Raw genomic sequence first — 20,036 nt, forward strand, 5'->3', positions numbered from 1 at the left:
ATTTATCTGTGAAGATGAAATTAAATGCACACAATCAAATCATTTTACACAGGATTATAGGCCTTTGCAGATTAAAACCACACTTTGAAATTTTGATTTTGTGATAAAAAATGAGAGTAATATTTATTGAATTGACTAAAATAAATTCATTTTCCCCATTTTATTTTCTAAATGCTTAATTTATAATCTTTCAATAAAATTTATTTTAAATACTTTAAGAATGCAGAAAATTAAAAATAATCAATTTCTAAATCTTAAGACATATACTATTTCACTTATTTAAACAGATTTGCTTTTTACTGTTATTTTCCCGCTGTAATGGTCAACTTTTTCATTAGGTAGTAATGGAAAGTCATTACATTCAGAAGACAAACACAACAGTCAAAAATCCTCTTCTTCAACCTAAATATGTTTATATATCCAAGAGTTATTAAATAAAGCAATAGTATAAGCAAATCATACAGGACTTCAATACAAAAAATCCATTGCAGCCCTGACTGATGTGGCTCAGTTGGTTGGTTGGCCATTGTTCTGCAAAGCAAAAGTGTAACAGGACATAGCTGAGCAATAGCTATTCTTAGGCTCTTAGGCAGGAGCTGACCAGCAGCCGTTCTCAGGCAGCAGCCATTTCCCAGATAACCAGTTATCTCAAGGTTGTACACTAATTCCCGTTTTAGCAGCTGCACTCCTTTCTCCTCCTCCTTCTGCCTGTGTAACATGTATATAAAAGAAACTCCAGCTTGAGCTCATTGCTCAGGATTTGGAGATTCTCCTCCGAGCCCGCGCATAATAAAGGATCGTGCTTCGCCATCTCCCCCAAGTGTGAGTTATTTTCTGCAACAAAAGGTTGTAGGTTCCATTCTTGGTCAGGGCACACGCCTGGGTTGCAGGTTCAGTCTCCAGTCAGGGCATGTACAAGAGGCAACCAATCAATGTTCCTCTCTCACATCGATGTTCCTCTCCCTCTCCTTCTCCCTCCTTTCCCCTCTCTCTAAAAATAAATTAAATTTTTAAAAAATCCATTGTATACAGGAAAAGATTTGTACTCTAAACTTCTGCAAAATAAGAAAAGGCTATTTTATGAGTTACCATGTTAAGAAGCTAGTTACAAGGTTACCTAATTAAGAGTAGAGCCACAATGCCTTATACAATTGCAAAATTACCCAGTATACCAGTCTGCAAGGAAAAGGGCACAACTTTGTAATTTTTCAAAGAAGGTAAATATAAAAGGTACCACATTCAAATAAAAGAATTAACAGATGCATTAGATGGTATGACAGATAAACAGTAATAATCATTAACCTAGAAGACAACTGTATCAATATTTCCAATGCTGTGTGATAATTCTACATGTTAATAACTGTGTTCAAATTAAAAGCAACACTTAAAATTTCTGAATAGAAGATTATCTTAGAAGAGTGTTGACTGTTTTGCAAAGTACTAATACAAACTCCTAGGGATGAAATACTCAAAAAGCAGTAAGAAGACTTTAAAACAAACAAAAAGATACTATGAAAACATTGTTATTTTGCTTATCAATAGTGCAGCCCCAGTGACAGCAAGATGTAAATTTACATTAAGAATTCATTTGGAAAACTCTGAAGATTTAGTAATACATTATTTCACAAAGGGTCTTTCATTTATAAAAGATTACTCAGACATGAATTCCAAATGTTTTCAAAATTATGTATGAATCTAAAAAATATTCAAAACATTTGATGTCATCTATTTTCAGCTTTTAGTATAGAAATAATATGAGAATATCACCCTGCTGTTTCATACAAAAGTGTACAAGCTGTCCAAAGGAAGAAATTTTGCCTAAGTTTGTAAGTTAAGAGTAGAATTCAAAAGTTTAGGAGGAACAAATCCCAACATAAAAATTTGTTTAATGCCAGTTTTGACTTTGAAAGATGGCTTACTTCTCTGGTATTCTTATTTATGGAATTATTAGAGTTAATATGTAATATCATCCCTAACACTGTATTTTAAATATAATTCTATAAAAAGAATTTCTTTATTAATTAATTAAGTTATTTTAACATAATCCCATTAAAAATGTAAACATTTTTCACCAACACCCAGATAGGGCCTGACACACTATGTCCCCCTGCAGTTTCCTCCGGTATCCCATACAAATATGCCATCAGTTTCTATCTATACCATGAGAGAACAGCAGTTGGGAAACACAACTACTATAGTCTCACTACCTACAACCATATGCTGAGTGAATGAGAGAATGGCTATAATACAGAAAATCACACTTACAAAAAAAAAAAAAAAAGACAGAAAGGGTCACAGAGTTTCATAGAATTTATGTAGCAATTTTTAAGCTTCACTCAGCAAAAATAATAAATAAATATTCCAAGTTCTGTGTATGAACAGCATATTCCAAAAGAGCCATCAGTGAGGTTACAGAAATTATGTTGCAGGAAAATAAATCAATACTTAAATCGACTCCAGTACTTAGCAGAATGTGACATACAGGACCTGCTCTGGAGAAGGTATGAGTCGGCATCTTATAAAGATACATAAGTTAAAGAGTAATTCTAGGAACTTCATATTCTATAAGGAATAAGGAACAGTATTATCCATTTTTTATAGAGGAACTAAATCACAAAAGAATCCAAATAATTTATTTTTAAAATGAGTTGTGAAATCCCAATCTATGTTTAATCTTACTTGGCTAATAACTCAAATGGTTCTTTTTAAAAAATCTTTACCATATTTTTCCATTACCATTTAGTCCCCTTATGCCCCCCTCCCCACAGCAATTACCACAATGTTGTCCATGACCATGAGTCCTTTTTCCTTTTTTGCTCTACGCCCCCAGACCCTAACCTCCCACCCCCATTAGCTGTCATCTGTTCTCCATCTATGAGTCTCTCTCCTATTTCAAACATCTATTTAAGTCCACAAAGTTATTTATAAATGACATCTCTAGAAAATCTAACCTGCTATCCTGACACAAACTGATACACCAAAACCTAAGTAGTATGAACTCTACTACAGAATATAAAAAATATTTCAATATTGATTACCTTTTAGAAAGCAGTTTGTCTTATCCTATAAAGCCTTCTTTATACTGTAATGCTATGTAATTAAAATTTCTTTGTAGAGAATGCTACTAAAATAAAGCATTTTATATAACTAGGTTTTTCCCACATTTTAATAAATGGCTCTGAGATATTACTTATTTTATAATAAATAATACTTTACAATTATATAACTTCTATAATTAAATATTATCTAGTGAAGTCCCTTCATTTTACAGTGGAAAAATATAAAGCTTAGAAAAATTAAATGACTTCCTTAGGATGAGAATTATGCAACTACTGATGATATAACAATAAATAAGATATGTATCATCCCACAAATATAAGAATTCTGATTCAAGTACATACAAGTTTCTCCTCCTGGAAAAAATTAAAAGTATTTGTTAACAAGAACAAAACACACCAAGCAAAGCAGAAAGTGAACCAAAGCCTAGCAATTTCTTACTTATACCTATTAAACGAAAAATTCTGAGATGTTATAAAAAATAATATGGCAATAAAATTAAAAAGGATTCTTATATAAAACAAAAATATATGACTGGTGATTTAAAGAAAATATCAAAAACAGGACTATTACAAAGGATAACATTATGGAAAAAACATTTAACCTATTATGTTAATTTAAAATCCATAACTGTTAACAAAAAAAAAAATACTCTCATTATACTTTTTAAGAAGTTGGAATCCAAAAGACCACTTGATTTCAAGAGAAATCAAATATACTAGACACTGGCATATAAGTTCATTGTAAGGCAAAAAGAGAACAAGTAAGAAATCATTCAAAACAAAGTGTTAGGGCTAAAACCATAAAACTCTTAGAAGAAAACAAAGAGGTGAAGCATGATTTGAGATTTATAATGTTGAGATGCCAACATTAGCAGCAACAGAAGAAAAAAATAGATAAACTAAACTTCATGAAAATTAAAACTTTTGTTCATCAAAGGACATTATCAAAAAGTAAAAAGACAACCAATAGAATAGGAGAAAACATTTACATGTCATAATACATAAATATTACATATCTGATTAAGGTCAACTGCAGAATATATAAAGAATTCAATTAAAAAAATTTAATGGAAAAAGGACTTCAATGAACAATAGCAACAATGGTGGAAGAACATATACAAACTGCCAATAAATACACGAAAAAATGCTCAGCTGTACTAGTCCTTACGGAAATGAAACCTTTAAAGCCTTAGGAACCTTTGAAACCTCAGAGATTCCACTTCACAACTACTAGGATAGCTATAATCAGAAAAATAGAAAAATTAAATTAACTAAGAACAAAAAATTAAAAGATTTTATAAGGAATGTAAGTGTTGATATTTTTGTTATAGACCATTGCTAATAAATTTTGAAACACTGAATAATTATAACATCCATATATGTCACGCTTTTAAAAAAAGATTAATAACTATATAGCTTATAAGCTACCATATTTTCAGTAAATTTTTATGAAATTTATAAAGGAATTTCCTGACATTCCAAAAGTAATACATATCCCTCATTCCTGAAGGGAAAATGTCCTCATATTAAAAATACATATAAATGTCAAATAATTACAGCATTCTTTAATAATGGCAATGATCAAAGGGTATATATTTGTAAGTATTTTTAAAGGTATTCTTTAAAAAGATTTTATTTATTATTTTTAGACAGAGTAGAAGGGAGGGAGAGAAGCATCAATGTGTGGTTGCCTCTCACACGCACCCTACTGGGGACCTGGTCTGCAATCTGGGCATGTGCCCTGACTGAGAATTGAACCGACAACCCTTTGGTTAACAGGCTGGTGCTCTACCCACTGAGCCATAGCAGCCAGGGCTATTTGCAAGTATCTTAAAATAAATAGGAAGTAACTAAATCCAGAATGACTTTTACTTGTTTGTTCTTGAAATAATTGCTTAAAAAGTTACAAAGGTACAACTTAAAAGAAAAACAACTTATGGGTGCGTACTTCATTGATATAAGTTCAGTATTTTAGAAGGGGAAGTAAAATCTATCCTCTCTCTCCCTCTCTTACTCTCTCTCTTTCACACATACACACATTTTAGATTACTCACCTAAAAAGTTGACAAATTCAAAGTCACTAAATTCCAACTTAAGTAATTTTATAAAATACAGCCACTAAAAAAAAAAGTACTAAAATAACATGGTCATAGTAATACTGACACTTACTGTATGAAAATTTATCATTTCTTGAAGGCTGTCAGAAAACTTGGTCAAACTTGTCTATGAGAAAGAAACCAAAAGAAAAAAACAAGTCATTTAAGAGCTACTGAAACAGGCCACAAAAATGTTATTTCAGCATTTCTGACAGAAAGATCAAGTCACACTGTAAACAATAATATTTACTTCTAAGAACAATCTCACGACCTCGTGGGCTTGCTCTGCAGAGGTCATGTCTCCATGTAGCAACATAAAACCCTAGAATAGTCAACGAATTAGTACTGCTCTACTAATAGTATTATGCTAACCAATAGAAATGATGTAAATAAACCTAGAAGTTAAATTGAATGTATCAAGACTATGCCCACGTAGGCATCTGTGGATCAAATAATCATCAAACTATACCCTATAAAAGCAATGTCATAATACCACACAGTGTAGCAAGGGGTCTAGGATAACCTAGCATAGGTAGCTGACCAAAACTTTCTTATGCAGCTCCTCCACACCTACAGTTAGATACTCTTTAGATTAATGCTCTGCTTTCTCTGTAAGCAGCTACTAGTAAGCAAGATCCTGCTCTTCCTGCTCAAGCCTTCTTGTACATGCTTCAGCTCACTGAGCAGTAAGTAAACTTATATTCACAATGTAAATCAACCATCAACTAGTAACTATCAAAGAAAACAGAATTATATATAAGATAATGCTAATGGGTGACAGCCTTTCTACTTCAAATTTTAAGGACCACTATAACTCTAAGGCAAATGGATACATAATTGATAGATGTCCTGTTGCATTTATCATTTTAACTAATTTTAAAATACTAACCTCAACTACAGCATCATTACTAGAATATTGTGCCAGATCTCGAATCCCATTCATGAACTGTTTATTTGCAACACAAAAGGCTTTTCCAGTATCAATCATCACAATACAAAGCTTCACAAGCTGAAAAAGAAAAGCATTACATCAGGTTAAAAATAATTTTACAAATAGCTTAGTTGAACAAGCAATTCATAGGAGCATTACACCAAAAATTTGACTTTTCAGAACCCAAAGATTGTCTGATACCAACAAAAAATCATTTTATCAAGTCAAATTAAATCCCATAAATTAACACCATAAAAATTTATTAAAGCACCTCTTCAAAGGAAGAAAAGGAAACTTCAGGCAGAGCAAGCAATATAATAAAAGTTAATCAAAACTAAAAAACAAAGTGGTATGCTGGAAGAAAGGGGAGTAAACTGGCATGCCAGGTTAGAACTGCTGGTCATTTCATTATCAGTCTATCAAAGCAGATATCAGAATTGATTAATCAACCATATTTCTCCAATGCCTACTGTTCTGGGCATTGTACACGAATTAGGACTCTTTCCTTTCTTCTTCCGTCTTCCCCCTCCCCTCCCTTCCCCTCCCCCCCCTTCCCCTCCCCTCCCTTCCTTCCATTCTCCCATTCAGATACAGATCTTTAAACAAAATGTTGGGTGAATGATAGCTAAAAAAGCGGAGCCATAGGTGCAAGAGGGAACAGTACTGAGGTGGGAAGAAGGGGGGCACCAAGAAGGGAATAAAGAGCCTAAAAAACTTTAGAAAAGATCTAAAGAATCTCAGGAGTATCATTTAAATCTGTTGCCCAAAAGCCTTGAAGAAATTGAAAACAATTTCTGCTCTTGGGAGCGCTAATTCTAACCAGTAGACTAAATAAACTGTATAGCACAAGCACAAATGCTATACATGACAAAAACCATGCATGAGGAAACAAAGGGAGGACATCTAAGACTATGAGGATCAGAAAGGATTCATAGAAAAGGTAACACTTGAAAAAAGTCCTGAAGACCAACAGAAATTAGCCAATCAGATATGGGTAATGGAAAGATACTATTTTATGAAGAGCATGTTCTAAGGACTAGAAGTTTAAGAGGCAGAACAAAAAAGAAGTACCTTAATGCAGCATGAAAATGTATATAAGAGCCAGCTCAGAAAAAGCATTGTGTGCAATGCTAAGACATTCACATTTTATACGGAAGGAAATAGGAAACAATTAAAAATTTTAATTGGGAGAGTTGCCTCAAGTTCCATTTTAGAAGGATGACACAAAAGGAGAAAAACCAAAGATAGGGAAATAGAGTAAAAACAAGGATATTAGACCAAAAACCATGAGCCTGAATTAAGGCAGTATGCAGGGAGACAAACAAGGAAACAAATTCCAGAATTACAGTCGAGTACCACATACAGTTATGCAGACTATATCCTACCAAGGAAAAAAGTAGGGACTGAAATCCACCCTGAACTCTACTTGCCGAGGTCTATATCTGCTACAAAATGCAATTTTGCTCTGGCCAGCAGAGAACATTTTCAGTGTTGGGCCTGTGAGGTGGGCCTGAGCTAGATGGGCCTATGAATTAAGCCAAATGGAAAGTCTATCAAACCCAGTGAAGAGATGTTTGTAACTCAAACACAGGAGTGTGTTATAGATACAGATACAAGAGTCCTCAGCAAATAAAGTGTCAGTGCTACAGTGCTATATCCTATGTAGAAAGCAGAGGGCAGAGCATGTAGAGTGAAGACCCCATAAAGGAGACTAAAGAAGAGGAGGAAAACAAAGCAAACAAACAAACAAAAGCAAGAGAATAATTTCACCAAAGTCAAGAAAGGATAAAATATTAAAAGATGGATGATGAATAAGTTGAAAATCCAAAAAAGTCAAATTTTAGAAAGACTGTAAAAATATTTATTGACCCTGGCTGGTGTGGCTCAGTGGAGTGTGCCAGCCTGCAAACTGGAGGGTCACTGGTTTGATTCCCAGTCAGAGCACATGCCTGAGTTGTGGGCCTGGCCCCCAGTTGGGGTCGTCGTGAAAGAGGCAACCACACATTGATGTTTCTCTCCCTCTCTTTCCCTCTCCCTTCCCTCTCTCAAAAAATAAATAAATAAATAAAATCTTTAAAAAATAAAATAAATAAAAACATCTATGGAGTTTGGTGACAAAGAGTCACCAGCACCCCTGGGAAGAACAGTTTTAAAAGAAACTGGCATAAGGACTGTAGCCAGATTACAGTGAGTTATGAAATGTAGATGAAGAAAATATATAATAGATCAATGTTTCTCAATATATATTCTACAGAATATCCTGCAGGAACATTTTGTACTAAATAAGGATTCTGTGATCAAATAAGTCTGGAAAACTCAGTTTAAAAAGTTAAACACATTTCTTCATTACTAAACTTTTCAGAGCTTTTGATGTATTAATGTGTACGGAGGAGTTATAATGTGTAGCATTTCTTTTTTTTTAATGTTGCTGTACTCATCTGTTTTCTGTACTTAATTTTTTTAATAAAGATTTTATTTATTTATTTTTAGAGAGGGAAGGGAGGAAGATAGAAAGAGAGAAACATCAATGTGCGGTTGCTGGGGGTCATGGCCTGCAACCCAGGCATTTACCCTGACTGGGAATTGAATCTCCGACACTTTGGTTCACAGCCCATGCTCAATTCACTGAGCTACGCCAGCCAGGGCTAATGTGTAGCATTTCTTAAAAACATTAGACATGGGAGTTTTCCTTAGAGCAGTGGTGTCAAACTCATTTTCACCGGGGGCCACATCAGCCTCAAGGTTACCTTCAAAGGGCCAAATGTAATTTTAAGACTGTATAAATGTAACTACGCCTTAACTAGGGGAAAGGAGCTCAGTGCTGCTGCCAAGTAGAAACAAGGTGCCGGGCCGGATAAAACAATGTAGAGGGCTGAACTCGGCCCTCGGGCCTTGTGTTTGCCACCTGTGCCTTAGGGAAGAATTCTCACAGGACCATTATTCTACAAAATGCACTATGAAAAATGCTGGCAGAGACTAGTCTTGTAAACAGTTTGCTAATTATAAAACAACAACAACAACAACAACAACAACAACAATGTCTTAAGAACCAGAAAAACTAATTCTAAAACATGTATGGACTAACCAAAATGCAAGGAGAAAAAAAAATTGGAAAACAGTAATGCGGTGGGGACATTAGCCCTATAAGCTATTAAAATATACAGGTGAAGCAATTACAGGTTTGATAATGGATCTGAATAGACAAACTGATCAGTGGAATAGAGTAAAAAAACAGATATGAATACTATGCAGTAATTGATTGAAGTAACATTACAGCCAATAGGGGGAAAGTTGTCCAATAAATGATAGTGACACAAGACAGAAATCTAAAGTGGGGGGAGGGGACTAAACTGGATTCTAAACACCCAAATTAATTTCACATGAAGTAAAGATTTAAACATAAAAAATTAAATCATAAAACTAAGAAAACAGGAGGTAATATTTTTTTATAAGCTCAAAGAAAGAGAAGCCCTTCTGAGAAACATGCAAAACAAAAGGCAAAGAAGAAATTGATCAATTCAACTACATAAAAAAAAACTATTTCTACAAGGAAAAAAAAACAATAAACTTAGTCAAAAGACAAATGAAAATATGGGAAAACAGTATAGGCAGCAAATCACAAGGGACTAATTTTCCTACTGTAAGAAAGGATCTAGCCCTGGCTGGGTAGCTCAGCTGGTTAGAGCATCATCCCAAAATGCCAAGGTTGCAGGTTTGATCCCTGGGCAGGGCACATACAAGAATCAACCAGTGAACTCATAAATTAAGTGAAACAACAAATCAATGTTTCTCTTTCTCCATCTCCCTCTACAAAATCAATTTATATTTAAAACAACACTGTAAAAGAAAGGGTCTACTAATAATTTTTGAAAACTTAACCAGCCACTAAAAAAAAAAAAGCCTGACGCACATGTATAAATAATTCCCAGAAAAGGGAATTCAAATATGTCTTATGATCAAGAAAAGCAATTCACTCTCACTCATAATAAAAGGAATGCAAATTACTACCTTTTACAAAGTAGCAAAAATAAAAAATGTCTGTTTGAGACAGTAGTTATGGAGAAACAGGTGCTCTCATTGTTGGTGGGACTGTAAGTTAGTATAATTTCTATGGAAGGCAATTTAGCAAAGGCTATCAAAAATTTAAACATACACCTACCCTTTAACCTCATATTTCCTTTAAAAAATGTATCATACAGATGTACATAAGCCACATCATACACATGTGAAGTCAATCACTACAGCCACAGTAAAACACTGGTAGCAATCTAAGTGTCCATGAGGAGGCAAATAGATAACGAATTATGATATATTCATACAATGAAATGTAATTCAGCCACTAAAGAAAATGAGGCAGCTCTATAATTAATAACAAGGAACAACAGTCAAGATATTTTTAAAGCAAATTATAGAACAATGTTAGTATTTTTATTGGAGTGGGGAAAGAAAAATACAAATATATATCATCTTTTATACACTCAAAAATTTCTGGAAGGACAAACAAGAAACTAGTTCAATGTTCTCCTTTTTGAAAGAGATTATATTAAAAGCTTCCATAGAAAAACCAGAAGGAGCCCTGGGTGGTGTGGCTCAGGTTGCTGAGTGCTGGCCTGTGAATTGAAAGGTCGTCAGTTCGATTCCCAGTCGGGGCACACGCCTGGGTTGTAGGCCATCTGAGATAAGTGATCAATGTTTCTCTCACATCGATGTTTCTCTCCCTCTCTTTCTCCCTCCCTTCTCCTCTCTCTAAAAATAAGTAAATAAAATCCAAAAACCCTCCACAAAAAGCAGAGAGGTTGGTAATATGACATTATGGTTAAAAACATATAGATCAATGAAACAGAATAGAGACCCCAGGAATAAGCTCATGCTTACATATTCAATTAATCTATGGCAAAGGAGGCAATAATATAAAATGGGGAAGAGGTAGTCTTCAACAAATGGCATTGGGAAAACTGGACAGAGAAAGGAAGGAAGGAAGGGAGGGTGGGAAAGGAACTAGACCACTTTCTTACACCACAGACAAAAATAAACTCAAAATGGATGGAAGACTTAAATGTAAGACCTGAAACCATGAAACTCCTAAAAAGATAAAAAATATAGGCAGTAAACTCTTTGACATCAGTCTCAGCAATATGTTTTTGGATATGTCTCCTTGGGCAAATGCCACTAAAGGAAAAATAAACAAATGGGACTACATCAAACTAAAAAGCTTTTGCACAGTAAAGGAAACCATCAACATGACAAAAAGGCAACCTGTTGAATGGAAGAAGATATTTGGCAATGATAAATCTGATAAGGGATTAATATCCACAACACAAAAAGAATTCATACAACTCAACATTAAAAAAACAATGCAATTAAAATGTGGGTAGAAGACCTGAACAGACATTTCTCCGAAGAAGATATACAGATGGCCAATACACAAATGAAAAGATGCTCAACACCACTAATCATCAGGGAAATATAAATCAAAACCATGAGATATTACCTCCCTCCTGTCAGAATGGCTATAAGAAGTGTTGACAAACATGTGAAGAAAAGGAAACCCTTGTGCACCATTAGTGGGATTGTAAATTACAACAGCTACTATTAAAAAAGGTATTTAAAAATAGAACTACCAAATGAACCTATGATTCAGATAAATACTTTTTGAGTATTTATCTGAAAAGTGAAAACAGTAATTGTAAAATATACACATACCCCTGTGTTCATCACAGCATTGTTTACAATAGCTAAGATATGAAAGCAACCTAAGTGTCCATCAATAGATGAATGGATAAAGACATGATACATACATACAATGGAATATTATTCAGCCATAAAAAGAATGAAACTTTGCCAGCATGGATGAACCTAGAAAGTATTTTGTTAAGTGAATCAAGCTGGGAAGAGCAAGACAAATACGATATGATTTCACACACAAGTGGAATCTGAAAAACAAAACAAAACAGGAACAAAATCATAGACACTGAGAGCTGATAGCTGCCAATGGGGAGTGGGGTGGGGAGTGGGGTAAAAATGAGGAAGGGAATTAAGAAGTACAAACTTCCAGTTATAAAATAAACCATGGGGATATAATGTATAACATGGAAAATAGAGCCAATAACATCTTTACTATGTTGGGTGACAGATAGTTAGTTACTAGACTTACTGTGGCGATCACTTTGTAAGATAACATAAATGTTGAATCACTGTGTTGTGCAACTAAAACTAATATAATATTGTATGTTCCTTCATTCCACCAAAATGAAGGAAGAGTTAAGGTCATCTACTAACGCTAAAGAACAAAGTGGTAAGTCTGAGAAAACAGTGAAGTATAAGAGATGCTAAAGGTAACAAGATAACCTGATTGAGTCTTGGAAAAATTCATTTGCATCAAGGATTCCAGGAATATGTAGTTGTGCCAATTAGTTTCACCAAGGAGTTGTATAACTTCTCCTGTAGGGCTTTTTAAAGCCCAGATCTGGGGGTACATGGGTTTAACCCACAGCCCTCAGGCCACATGTGGCCCAGGATGGCTATGAATGTGGCCCAACACAAAATCATAAATTTACTTAAAACCTTTTATTTTTCTCACTAGTTTTCATTAGGGTTGGTTATTTAATGTATGGCCCAAGACAACTCTTCTTCCAGTGAGGCCCAGAGACGCCAATGGCTGGACACCCTTGGAATATAGATGGTTAGACTAATATAGTGAGAATTCTAATAGAGTAGGTGTTCTGGAAAGGAAATGAACATCTCCAGAAGAAAAATAATGTTGTAATAAAATTAAGAGCCTGCAAGGTTTCATAACAGTATTATTCATACTAACCAGAAAGTAGAAACGAATCTAATATCCATCAATCAATGATGGACAAACAAAATGTGGTATACTCATACAATGGATACAATGGCATATTATTCAGCCATAAAAAAGAAATGTTGGAACACATTACAACATGGAAAAACATTATGTTACATAAAAGAAGTCAGTTATAAAAGACCAAATATTCTATGATTCTGTTTATATGAAATGCCCAGAATAGGGAAATCTATAAGGAACGAAAAGTACGATAGTGATTGCCAGAAGATGTAGGGAGAAGGAAATTAGATGTGACTGCTAACAGGTACAGAGTTTCCTTTTGGGATGATGAAAATGTTCTAGAATTATATAGCAATTCTGACTGTGCAAATATTGTGAATATATTAAAAACTATTAAGTTGTGTAATTTAAAATGGTGAATTTTATATTAAGTAAAGTTTATCTCAATAAAAAAATCACTAAAGACAAAATACACTGAAATGGAAGTGAATCTAAAAGGAGTCTGAAATATCAGAAGACTGAAAGAGGTCTAGGTAAGCTTGAAGAACGGAAGCAATAGGAGTAAAGATGGGAACTGCGAGGACTGGAGACTCAAGTCAGAAAGTAAGATATCAGCATTCCATATCTCGGAGATTAGAATTTTGAGTGGTGATGCACAGAAACCATGGTTATGAAAACAGGTATAGGTATTAGGATAAAGGTCATTTTACAGTAGCTGGAGAGAAATGAAATTATTGTGTAGCTGAAACATATACACTGGAATTAGGAGGAAAGGCTGATCTGGAGATACTTTGTCAGCTATCAAAATCCTTATCAGATTACTGTTATGACTGAGATAATAATATAAGCCTACAAAGAGAGAAGATTTTTACCCAATTAAGAGTAAATGTCAAATTAGTCAAAATTATCAAGCTAGTAGCCTTGATTCATTCAACAGTTTTTTAATTAAAGTGAAAATTATGTCATAGGCACTTTGCCAGATAATGGGAATACAAATGACTTACTTGCAGACTATCCTCCAATGTAACATTTCTAAGTCTCATTTTCTTTTCAGGTGTAAATTTGATATAACATAAAATTTAAAACATTGTTGTGAAGGTTGGAGATACTACACTTAAAACATAGAACTTGGTACCCTAAGTGTGCAAGAAATAAGAGCGTTTATTTCCTCACCTTTTAAAGACAGCTTGTCTTCAAGGAGCTAATAAATAAGAGTCTGTTGAACACCATGATCATTAACATTTATTTAGAACTTACTATGTGCCAAGCACTGTGGCTAAGCACTTAACATGTAGGAGCATATCTTACTCTCAAAATAACCCTAAAGACAGATACTTATTTATTTTCCTTACTTTGGAGATAAAGAAATTGAGACACAGAAAAGTTGAAAAACTTGCCCAAGACCACACAGCTTGGTAAGTGGTACAGCCAAATTCAAATGTAGACAGCCTTGCTCCTGGCTTTGTGCTCTTAACTATTCAACTATGCTAAAAAAATTATAATATTACAATAATTTAAATGGAAGTATGTGCAAAAAGCAATGCAATACTAGAAAAAGGGCCTAAATTTAGTAGTAATTGAGCTGTGATTTAAAGGGTATATGCTTAACAAACAGGGAACAAGCATGCTGGTGAGAAGTTACACTAGATACTGAAATTATATCTAGATTGCAACTATGATGTTCTATGATGCCAACGCCCAAATACTGCCAGAACTAATTGGACTCAGTAGAGCAGTGCCACTCATGAAGCACTATTCACCAGTGAGAGTGTAACTATTGGTGGCACACATTATAAGCAAAATAAAATAAGCTAAGTCACCAAGCTAGTTTAACCTGCTGCTGGCATGATTTACAATCATATTACAGGTGAAACTTGCCCTGCACCAAATTATGAAATCAGCAAACTAGTCTTGGGCAACCCCTCCCCTCCACTAGCCCTTCAATGCCACCATCTTCAATAACAACTATTTCTAGCACTCTTAAGTTTATCTTCTCTATGCTTATTCCTCATAATTCTAAAGTAAAAATGACAGGTAATAGCTTAAGAATTTGGGAGAGGTATATTTAATAAGGGATTAAGATCTTAAACTAGAAAGATATAAAAATTGTTATGGAACTTCTTTTTGGGTAGAAGATGATATTTTTTAAAAAGTCAAAGTTTCCATGGTGCTCTTAGTAGCCCTTTGCATAATATAGACTTTAGAAAGGGCTTAGAGTTCTTAGTACTGAATGTCAATACTTTAGTAACTTGTTTTGGATTTGAATCTTTTGGTTTTAGAATTCTACCAGTCCCCCAACCCCAACAAAATGATATAAAAGAAAAAAATAGCTGCTCATAAAAGCAAAATCATTAGTAAAAATGCTATCAGTGGACTGTTTAGATACTTTAAATTTTGAGGTTCCCTGCTCCAAAAACAATTTCATATGCTCTAGATGCAGGTCTATCTGAAGAGAACAGATGCCCTGTTATACTACTCTGAGACTCTGTAAAAAACCTTGGCCTTCTATATACTCCCTCATAAATCTACCAGAAAATTGAAACTACATCTTCTGTCGCCTACCTTAAGAGTTTAAGAACTATGTTTCAATGAGTGCTTAAAAATAAATATAATATCTCAGGGTAAAATAATGACAGTAATAACCCCACATATTTAATTGTAAATAAAAAGTAAAATTTTTGAAAATATTTGTACCAAAACTTATAACATTAATTTTTAAAAACACTTGCCTGGAAGCTTGCTAGTGTTCCTCAGAAAATTCCAAGTGGCATGTGCTCCCCCAACATGGATCCAGAAGTACAGTGATGCACAAGAGCACTGAACTAAGAATAAAAACATATGGTTCTAACCCTGGTTCTGCCTTTTCTAACTGTGACATGAAGTAAGTCCCCTTCACTTTCTGGACTTTGTTTGGTATCCTCATCTCTAAAATGGAAATAATGTTATCTGTTCCACCTACCTCCGAGGATTACTATAAAAATCCAAAAACATATCATATGACAAAGTGCTTTGAAAACTATAGAGCACTACACAGAAAAGTAACTTACTACTAAACATTTTCTAAAATTTTTGTTTGACATATATAAATAATAATGTTGCTTTATATCTGCTCTATTTTACTTATATTAGATACATATGTATTTCAAATTTTAAAACATTTGAAAACCTTCAGCCTAGTTAACATATTTTTATACCTTTGCTACTCAAAGTGCAGCCCTGGAGCAACAGCACAGGTATCACCTGGGGTCTGGTTAAAAATACAGACTCTTGGATACCCCAAACTTACTGAATCAGGACCTGTATTTTCACAAGATCCCCAGGTGATAGGAATCTATGCACAGTAAGGTTTCAGAAGCACTGTTTTACACAGTATCAGCATTTACAATAGTAATTATATAAATAGAAATTTTTTTCAAAAGGGATATTTCAAATTATGTATCTGTTCATCATTTATCTCCAGAAATTTTGAGATATTTCTCTGGGTTACTTAAGATCAGAAGCCATGTATATTAGTCATTCTCATATTTCTGCCTGTTATATAGCAGACAATGCTTCTTGTGTAGGTGTAAAAAACGATTATCAATAATTAATATGGAAGATAATAATCAATGTACATTCACCCTTACAGAGAATATGATCACTTAATATTAATTATTAAGTACATATTAAGCATTTCTGGAAAGTGCTTTTAAAAATAAGTTTATAAATTTTATTTTATATTTGTTTTTAAAATTTTTTCTTGAGTTTTATTTTTTAATTGTATTTTTTTCCACTACCATTTAGTCCCCTCATACCCCCCACCCCTCCCTGCAATCACCACACTGTTAGCCATATCTAGGAGTCAAACTATTTTATAGTTGAACATGAGCATGGTCACACCCAAATTTATAAATGGGAATGGTAGGTTATATATGAAATCCATTAGGCATCAAAAAAGATAGTTACAATCTTTCTGATGGAGAAAAAAGGAAACAAACCTCCAGCAATATAAGGAATCTGAGGTCTGTCCAGAAAGTATCCAGCCATGTGGTATGAAAAAGAGACATTTGTTGAAGAACATACAAGGAACACTGTACACAGGACAATGATGTCTCAGTCCCCTTCAAAGGAGGCACTATGGAGCCTCTCAGAGTTCTCCCAGTCACCATCAGCTGCCCTGTTTTATTTTCCTGAATCTCAATGGTAGTCTGACATTTCTTCCCTTTCAAAGGTGTTTTTAGTTTTGGGAAAAGCCAGAAGTCACAGGGCGCCAAATCTGGGCTGCAGTGGGGCTGAGTCACCTGGGTGATTTGATGTTTCACCAAAAAACTCAGCACGAGATGTGATGCATGAGCAGAGGCGTTATCATCACCAGTTGCCCATAGCTGTGACCTTCTGAATCATCCAAATAGTCTCCACAGAGGAATGTTCAAGCTTAATACAAAATTTCATACAGATTTCATTGTGCTACTCAGTCATTTTGAATGCAATGACCACACAGTACATATGCTCACTCAAAAGCGTCTACTGACTCCACTGACTAGTACAGTGAAGTTGTCATTACTCACACATGCGCATTCCAGTCCACTCTCCTTGACTGTCAGGTTACATAAATGTTGTACAAACTGTTCTCATTGTATTAACAACGGTTGGAATTTTTCTGTGCAGACCTTGTATACTGTGAACTTTAATGTCAGACACCGTTCAAAATCGTGCTCTGGCACTAGATTAGGTTTTCAACAAGCTACTTATTGTTTCTAGCTTCATTACCTCGTGTGTAAAATTGGGATAATAAGCATTTATTCTCATAGAGATAAAAGAAATAATGTGAACCACCTAGTGTTATAGTCATAACTTATTATTTATGGAAAACAAGAATTAATGCTTTAAAAAGTTAAAAAGTATTATTTACCTTATCAAGTTTTAGTTCTAATTCTGCCACATCTCCTTCTACTTCTTCCAAAGCAGCCCTAGAAAAATTACATGTAAAATAGGTTATTTTATGTTTAAAGGTATACTTTCCTTCTGAAAAATTACTAAGTAAAAAACAGAGATGAATGCTTAAAATTATACTTTATATAAAGTAATAATTACCTTAAGATGAAATATATTCATAAACATACAATAGATACTATGATTATTTTTAAAGTAATAATCATAAGGGAACAATTAGGCTGATATACTCAAAACATTTATATTGTTCAATTTAATAATACTAATTAGAACTATTTAGCATGTGCTTTTTTTTTAGCAAAAACTTTTAGGCTTTGAGAATTATAAAAATTCAGATTTCTATTCAACAAAATATAACTAACCAAACAGCAAAGCATCCTTGGCAACCAAAATTAAACATAGTGTGAGCTCATTTTTGTGGGAATGGGAGGAGAAAAACCTTGATGGTATATGCATAGGAAAAAAATCTGGAAACATATTTACCAACCTAATAACTATAACTTTGAAGAATGGAGATTAGCATGCAGAGTACAGAAATAGGGATTTATACTATTTACTATATATACTTCTGGATTCTTTTAATATTTGCAATAACCATGCATTTTTAGTAAATTTTAAAACTAATACTGAGGAAAAAGAAAAGTTTAGCTATCACCATCCTATGAGGTGGGTCCTCCTGGAAGCCTGTGCCCCACCCACTCAGTCTCATGCATATCTCTATCAGTGTTCATTTCTCTCACTACTCTGAGCTCCCTGTAGCAGTACAGACACTCAAATTGTTTGTTGACTCCAGAAAGAAACTCCACAATCTTTACTCTGTCAAAAACTCTTTGTTTTTACTTTCAAACATTATATAATTCAGTTTGACTCAATTTCTTTTTTAAAAAGATTTATGTATTTTTAGAGAAAGGGGAAGGGAGTGGGACAAGAGAGGGAGAGAAACATCAATGTGTCAGAGAAACATGGATCTGATTGCCTTCTGCAAGCCAACAAGGGACCTGGTCCGCAACCCAGGCATGTACCCTGACTGAGAATTGAACTGGCAACCTTCAATTCCGGCAACCTTTTGGTTCACAGGCTGGCACTCAATCCATGAGCCACACCAGCCATAGCTTAACTTTGACTTCTTTTAAGCAAATCAGCTGAAATGACCAACTTCAGATTTGATTTAATCATTGATTTCTATTAAATATATACAATCACATCAGGCATAACAACCTTTTTTGCAGTCCACGTCAGACCACACATACATTCAGTGGTGGTCCCATAAGATCATACTAGAGCTGAAAGTTCCTATCACCTTATGATATCATAGACACACAGCCATTGTAAGGTCTTAATGCCATAGCTCAACCAATTACTCATTGTTAAGTGGCACGACTGTAATTTGGTAGAAAATGCATATACGTTTCCCAATTTTATTTCATTGTGCAATTCTAATAATTTTGTGAAATAACACTTTTAAAGAGAGGTAAGAATAATGTACAAAAATGAGAGGAAAAATTTTGTCATTTGAAAATAAAGCTCTTTATAATTTCTTAAAATGTTAAAGTTTTAACATTTTTAACATTTTTTAAAATGTTAAAAGTTTAACATTTTAAGTTAAATATGGGAGTGAGAATATGGAAACTTTATCCTTTCTTTGCAATTTTACAGTAAATCTAAAACTGTTCCAAAAATAAACCATATTAAAATTTAAAAAAATAAAAAATAATCTGGCTGGTGTGGCTCAGTGGATAGAGCACTGGGATGCAAACCAAGAGGTCGCTGGTTTGATTCCCAGTCTAGGGCACATGTCTGGGTTGTGGGCCAACTTCCTGTATGCAAGAGGCAAACTGATAGATGTTTCTCTCACACATCCATATTTATCTCCCTCTCTCTCTCTCCCTTCCCCTCTCTCTAAAAAATAAATAAATTTTTAAAAAATAAGCCCTTTATAATCTCATATGTTCAAGGAATCTGAAAGTTTATATTGGAGGTTCTTGAATATTTTACCTTCTCTAAAAAGTCTCTGTCTTTGGTCATCTAAGGTGTGTGTGAAAATTTGTAGCAACAGGTGAGTATTAGTGCCTAAGGCAGCCTGGTTAATTGCTGAATATTCCTTATTATTAAAAGAAAAGAGCTCTGACTGGTGTGGCTCAGGTGGTTGGGCCTCATCCTGCAGGTGAAAGGTTGCCCGTTTGGTCCCAGGACGGGATATGTACAAGAGGCAA

The 20,036-nt window shown here is 34.2% G+C and overlaps 1 protein-coding gene across 12 annotated transcripts in view; it reads right to left on the reverse strand.

Annotated features, from left to right (window-relative positions):
• ACAP2 (ArfGAP with coiled-coil, ankyrin repeat and PH domains 2) overlaps window positions 1-20,036 on the reverse strand; it is a 165,179-nt gene that overhangs the window by 88,154 nt on the left and 56,989 nt on the right. For 10 of the 12 annotated variants that reach the window (XM_036018328.1, XM_036018334.1, XM_028503175.2 and 7 more), the window contains exons 2-4: window positions 17,783-17,840; window positions 6,045-6,164; window positions 5,229-5,282 (exon numbers count right to left, since the gene is read on the reverse strand). In XM_036018328.1, the coding sequence (XP_035874221.1) occupies window positions 5,229-5,282; window positions 6,045-6,164; window positions 17,783-17,840 (232 nt within the window). Of the gene's footprint in view, window positions 1-5,228; window positions 5,283-6,044; window positions 6,165-15,620; window positions 15,714-17,782; window positions 17,841-20,036 lie in introns of all 12 variants that reach the window. The other 2 variants (XM_036018331.1, XM_036018332.1) reach the window with 2 other exon arrangements.

The sequence above is a fragment of the Phyllostomus discolor genome, chromosome 2, assembly GCF_004126475.2.
Source record: "Phyllostomus discolor isolate MPI-MPIP mPhyDis1 chromosome 2, mPhyDis1.pri.v3, whole genome shotgun sequence".
Taxonomy (NCBI): domain Eukaryota; kingdom Metazoa; phylum Chordata; class Mammalia; order Chiroptera; family Phyllostomidae; genus Phyllostomus; species Phyllostomus discolor.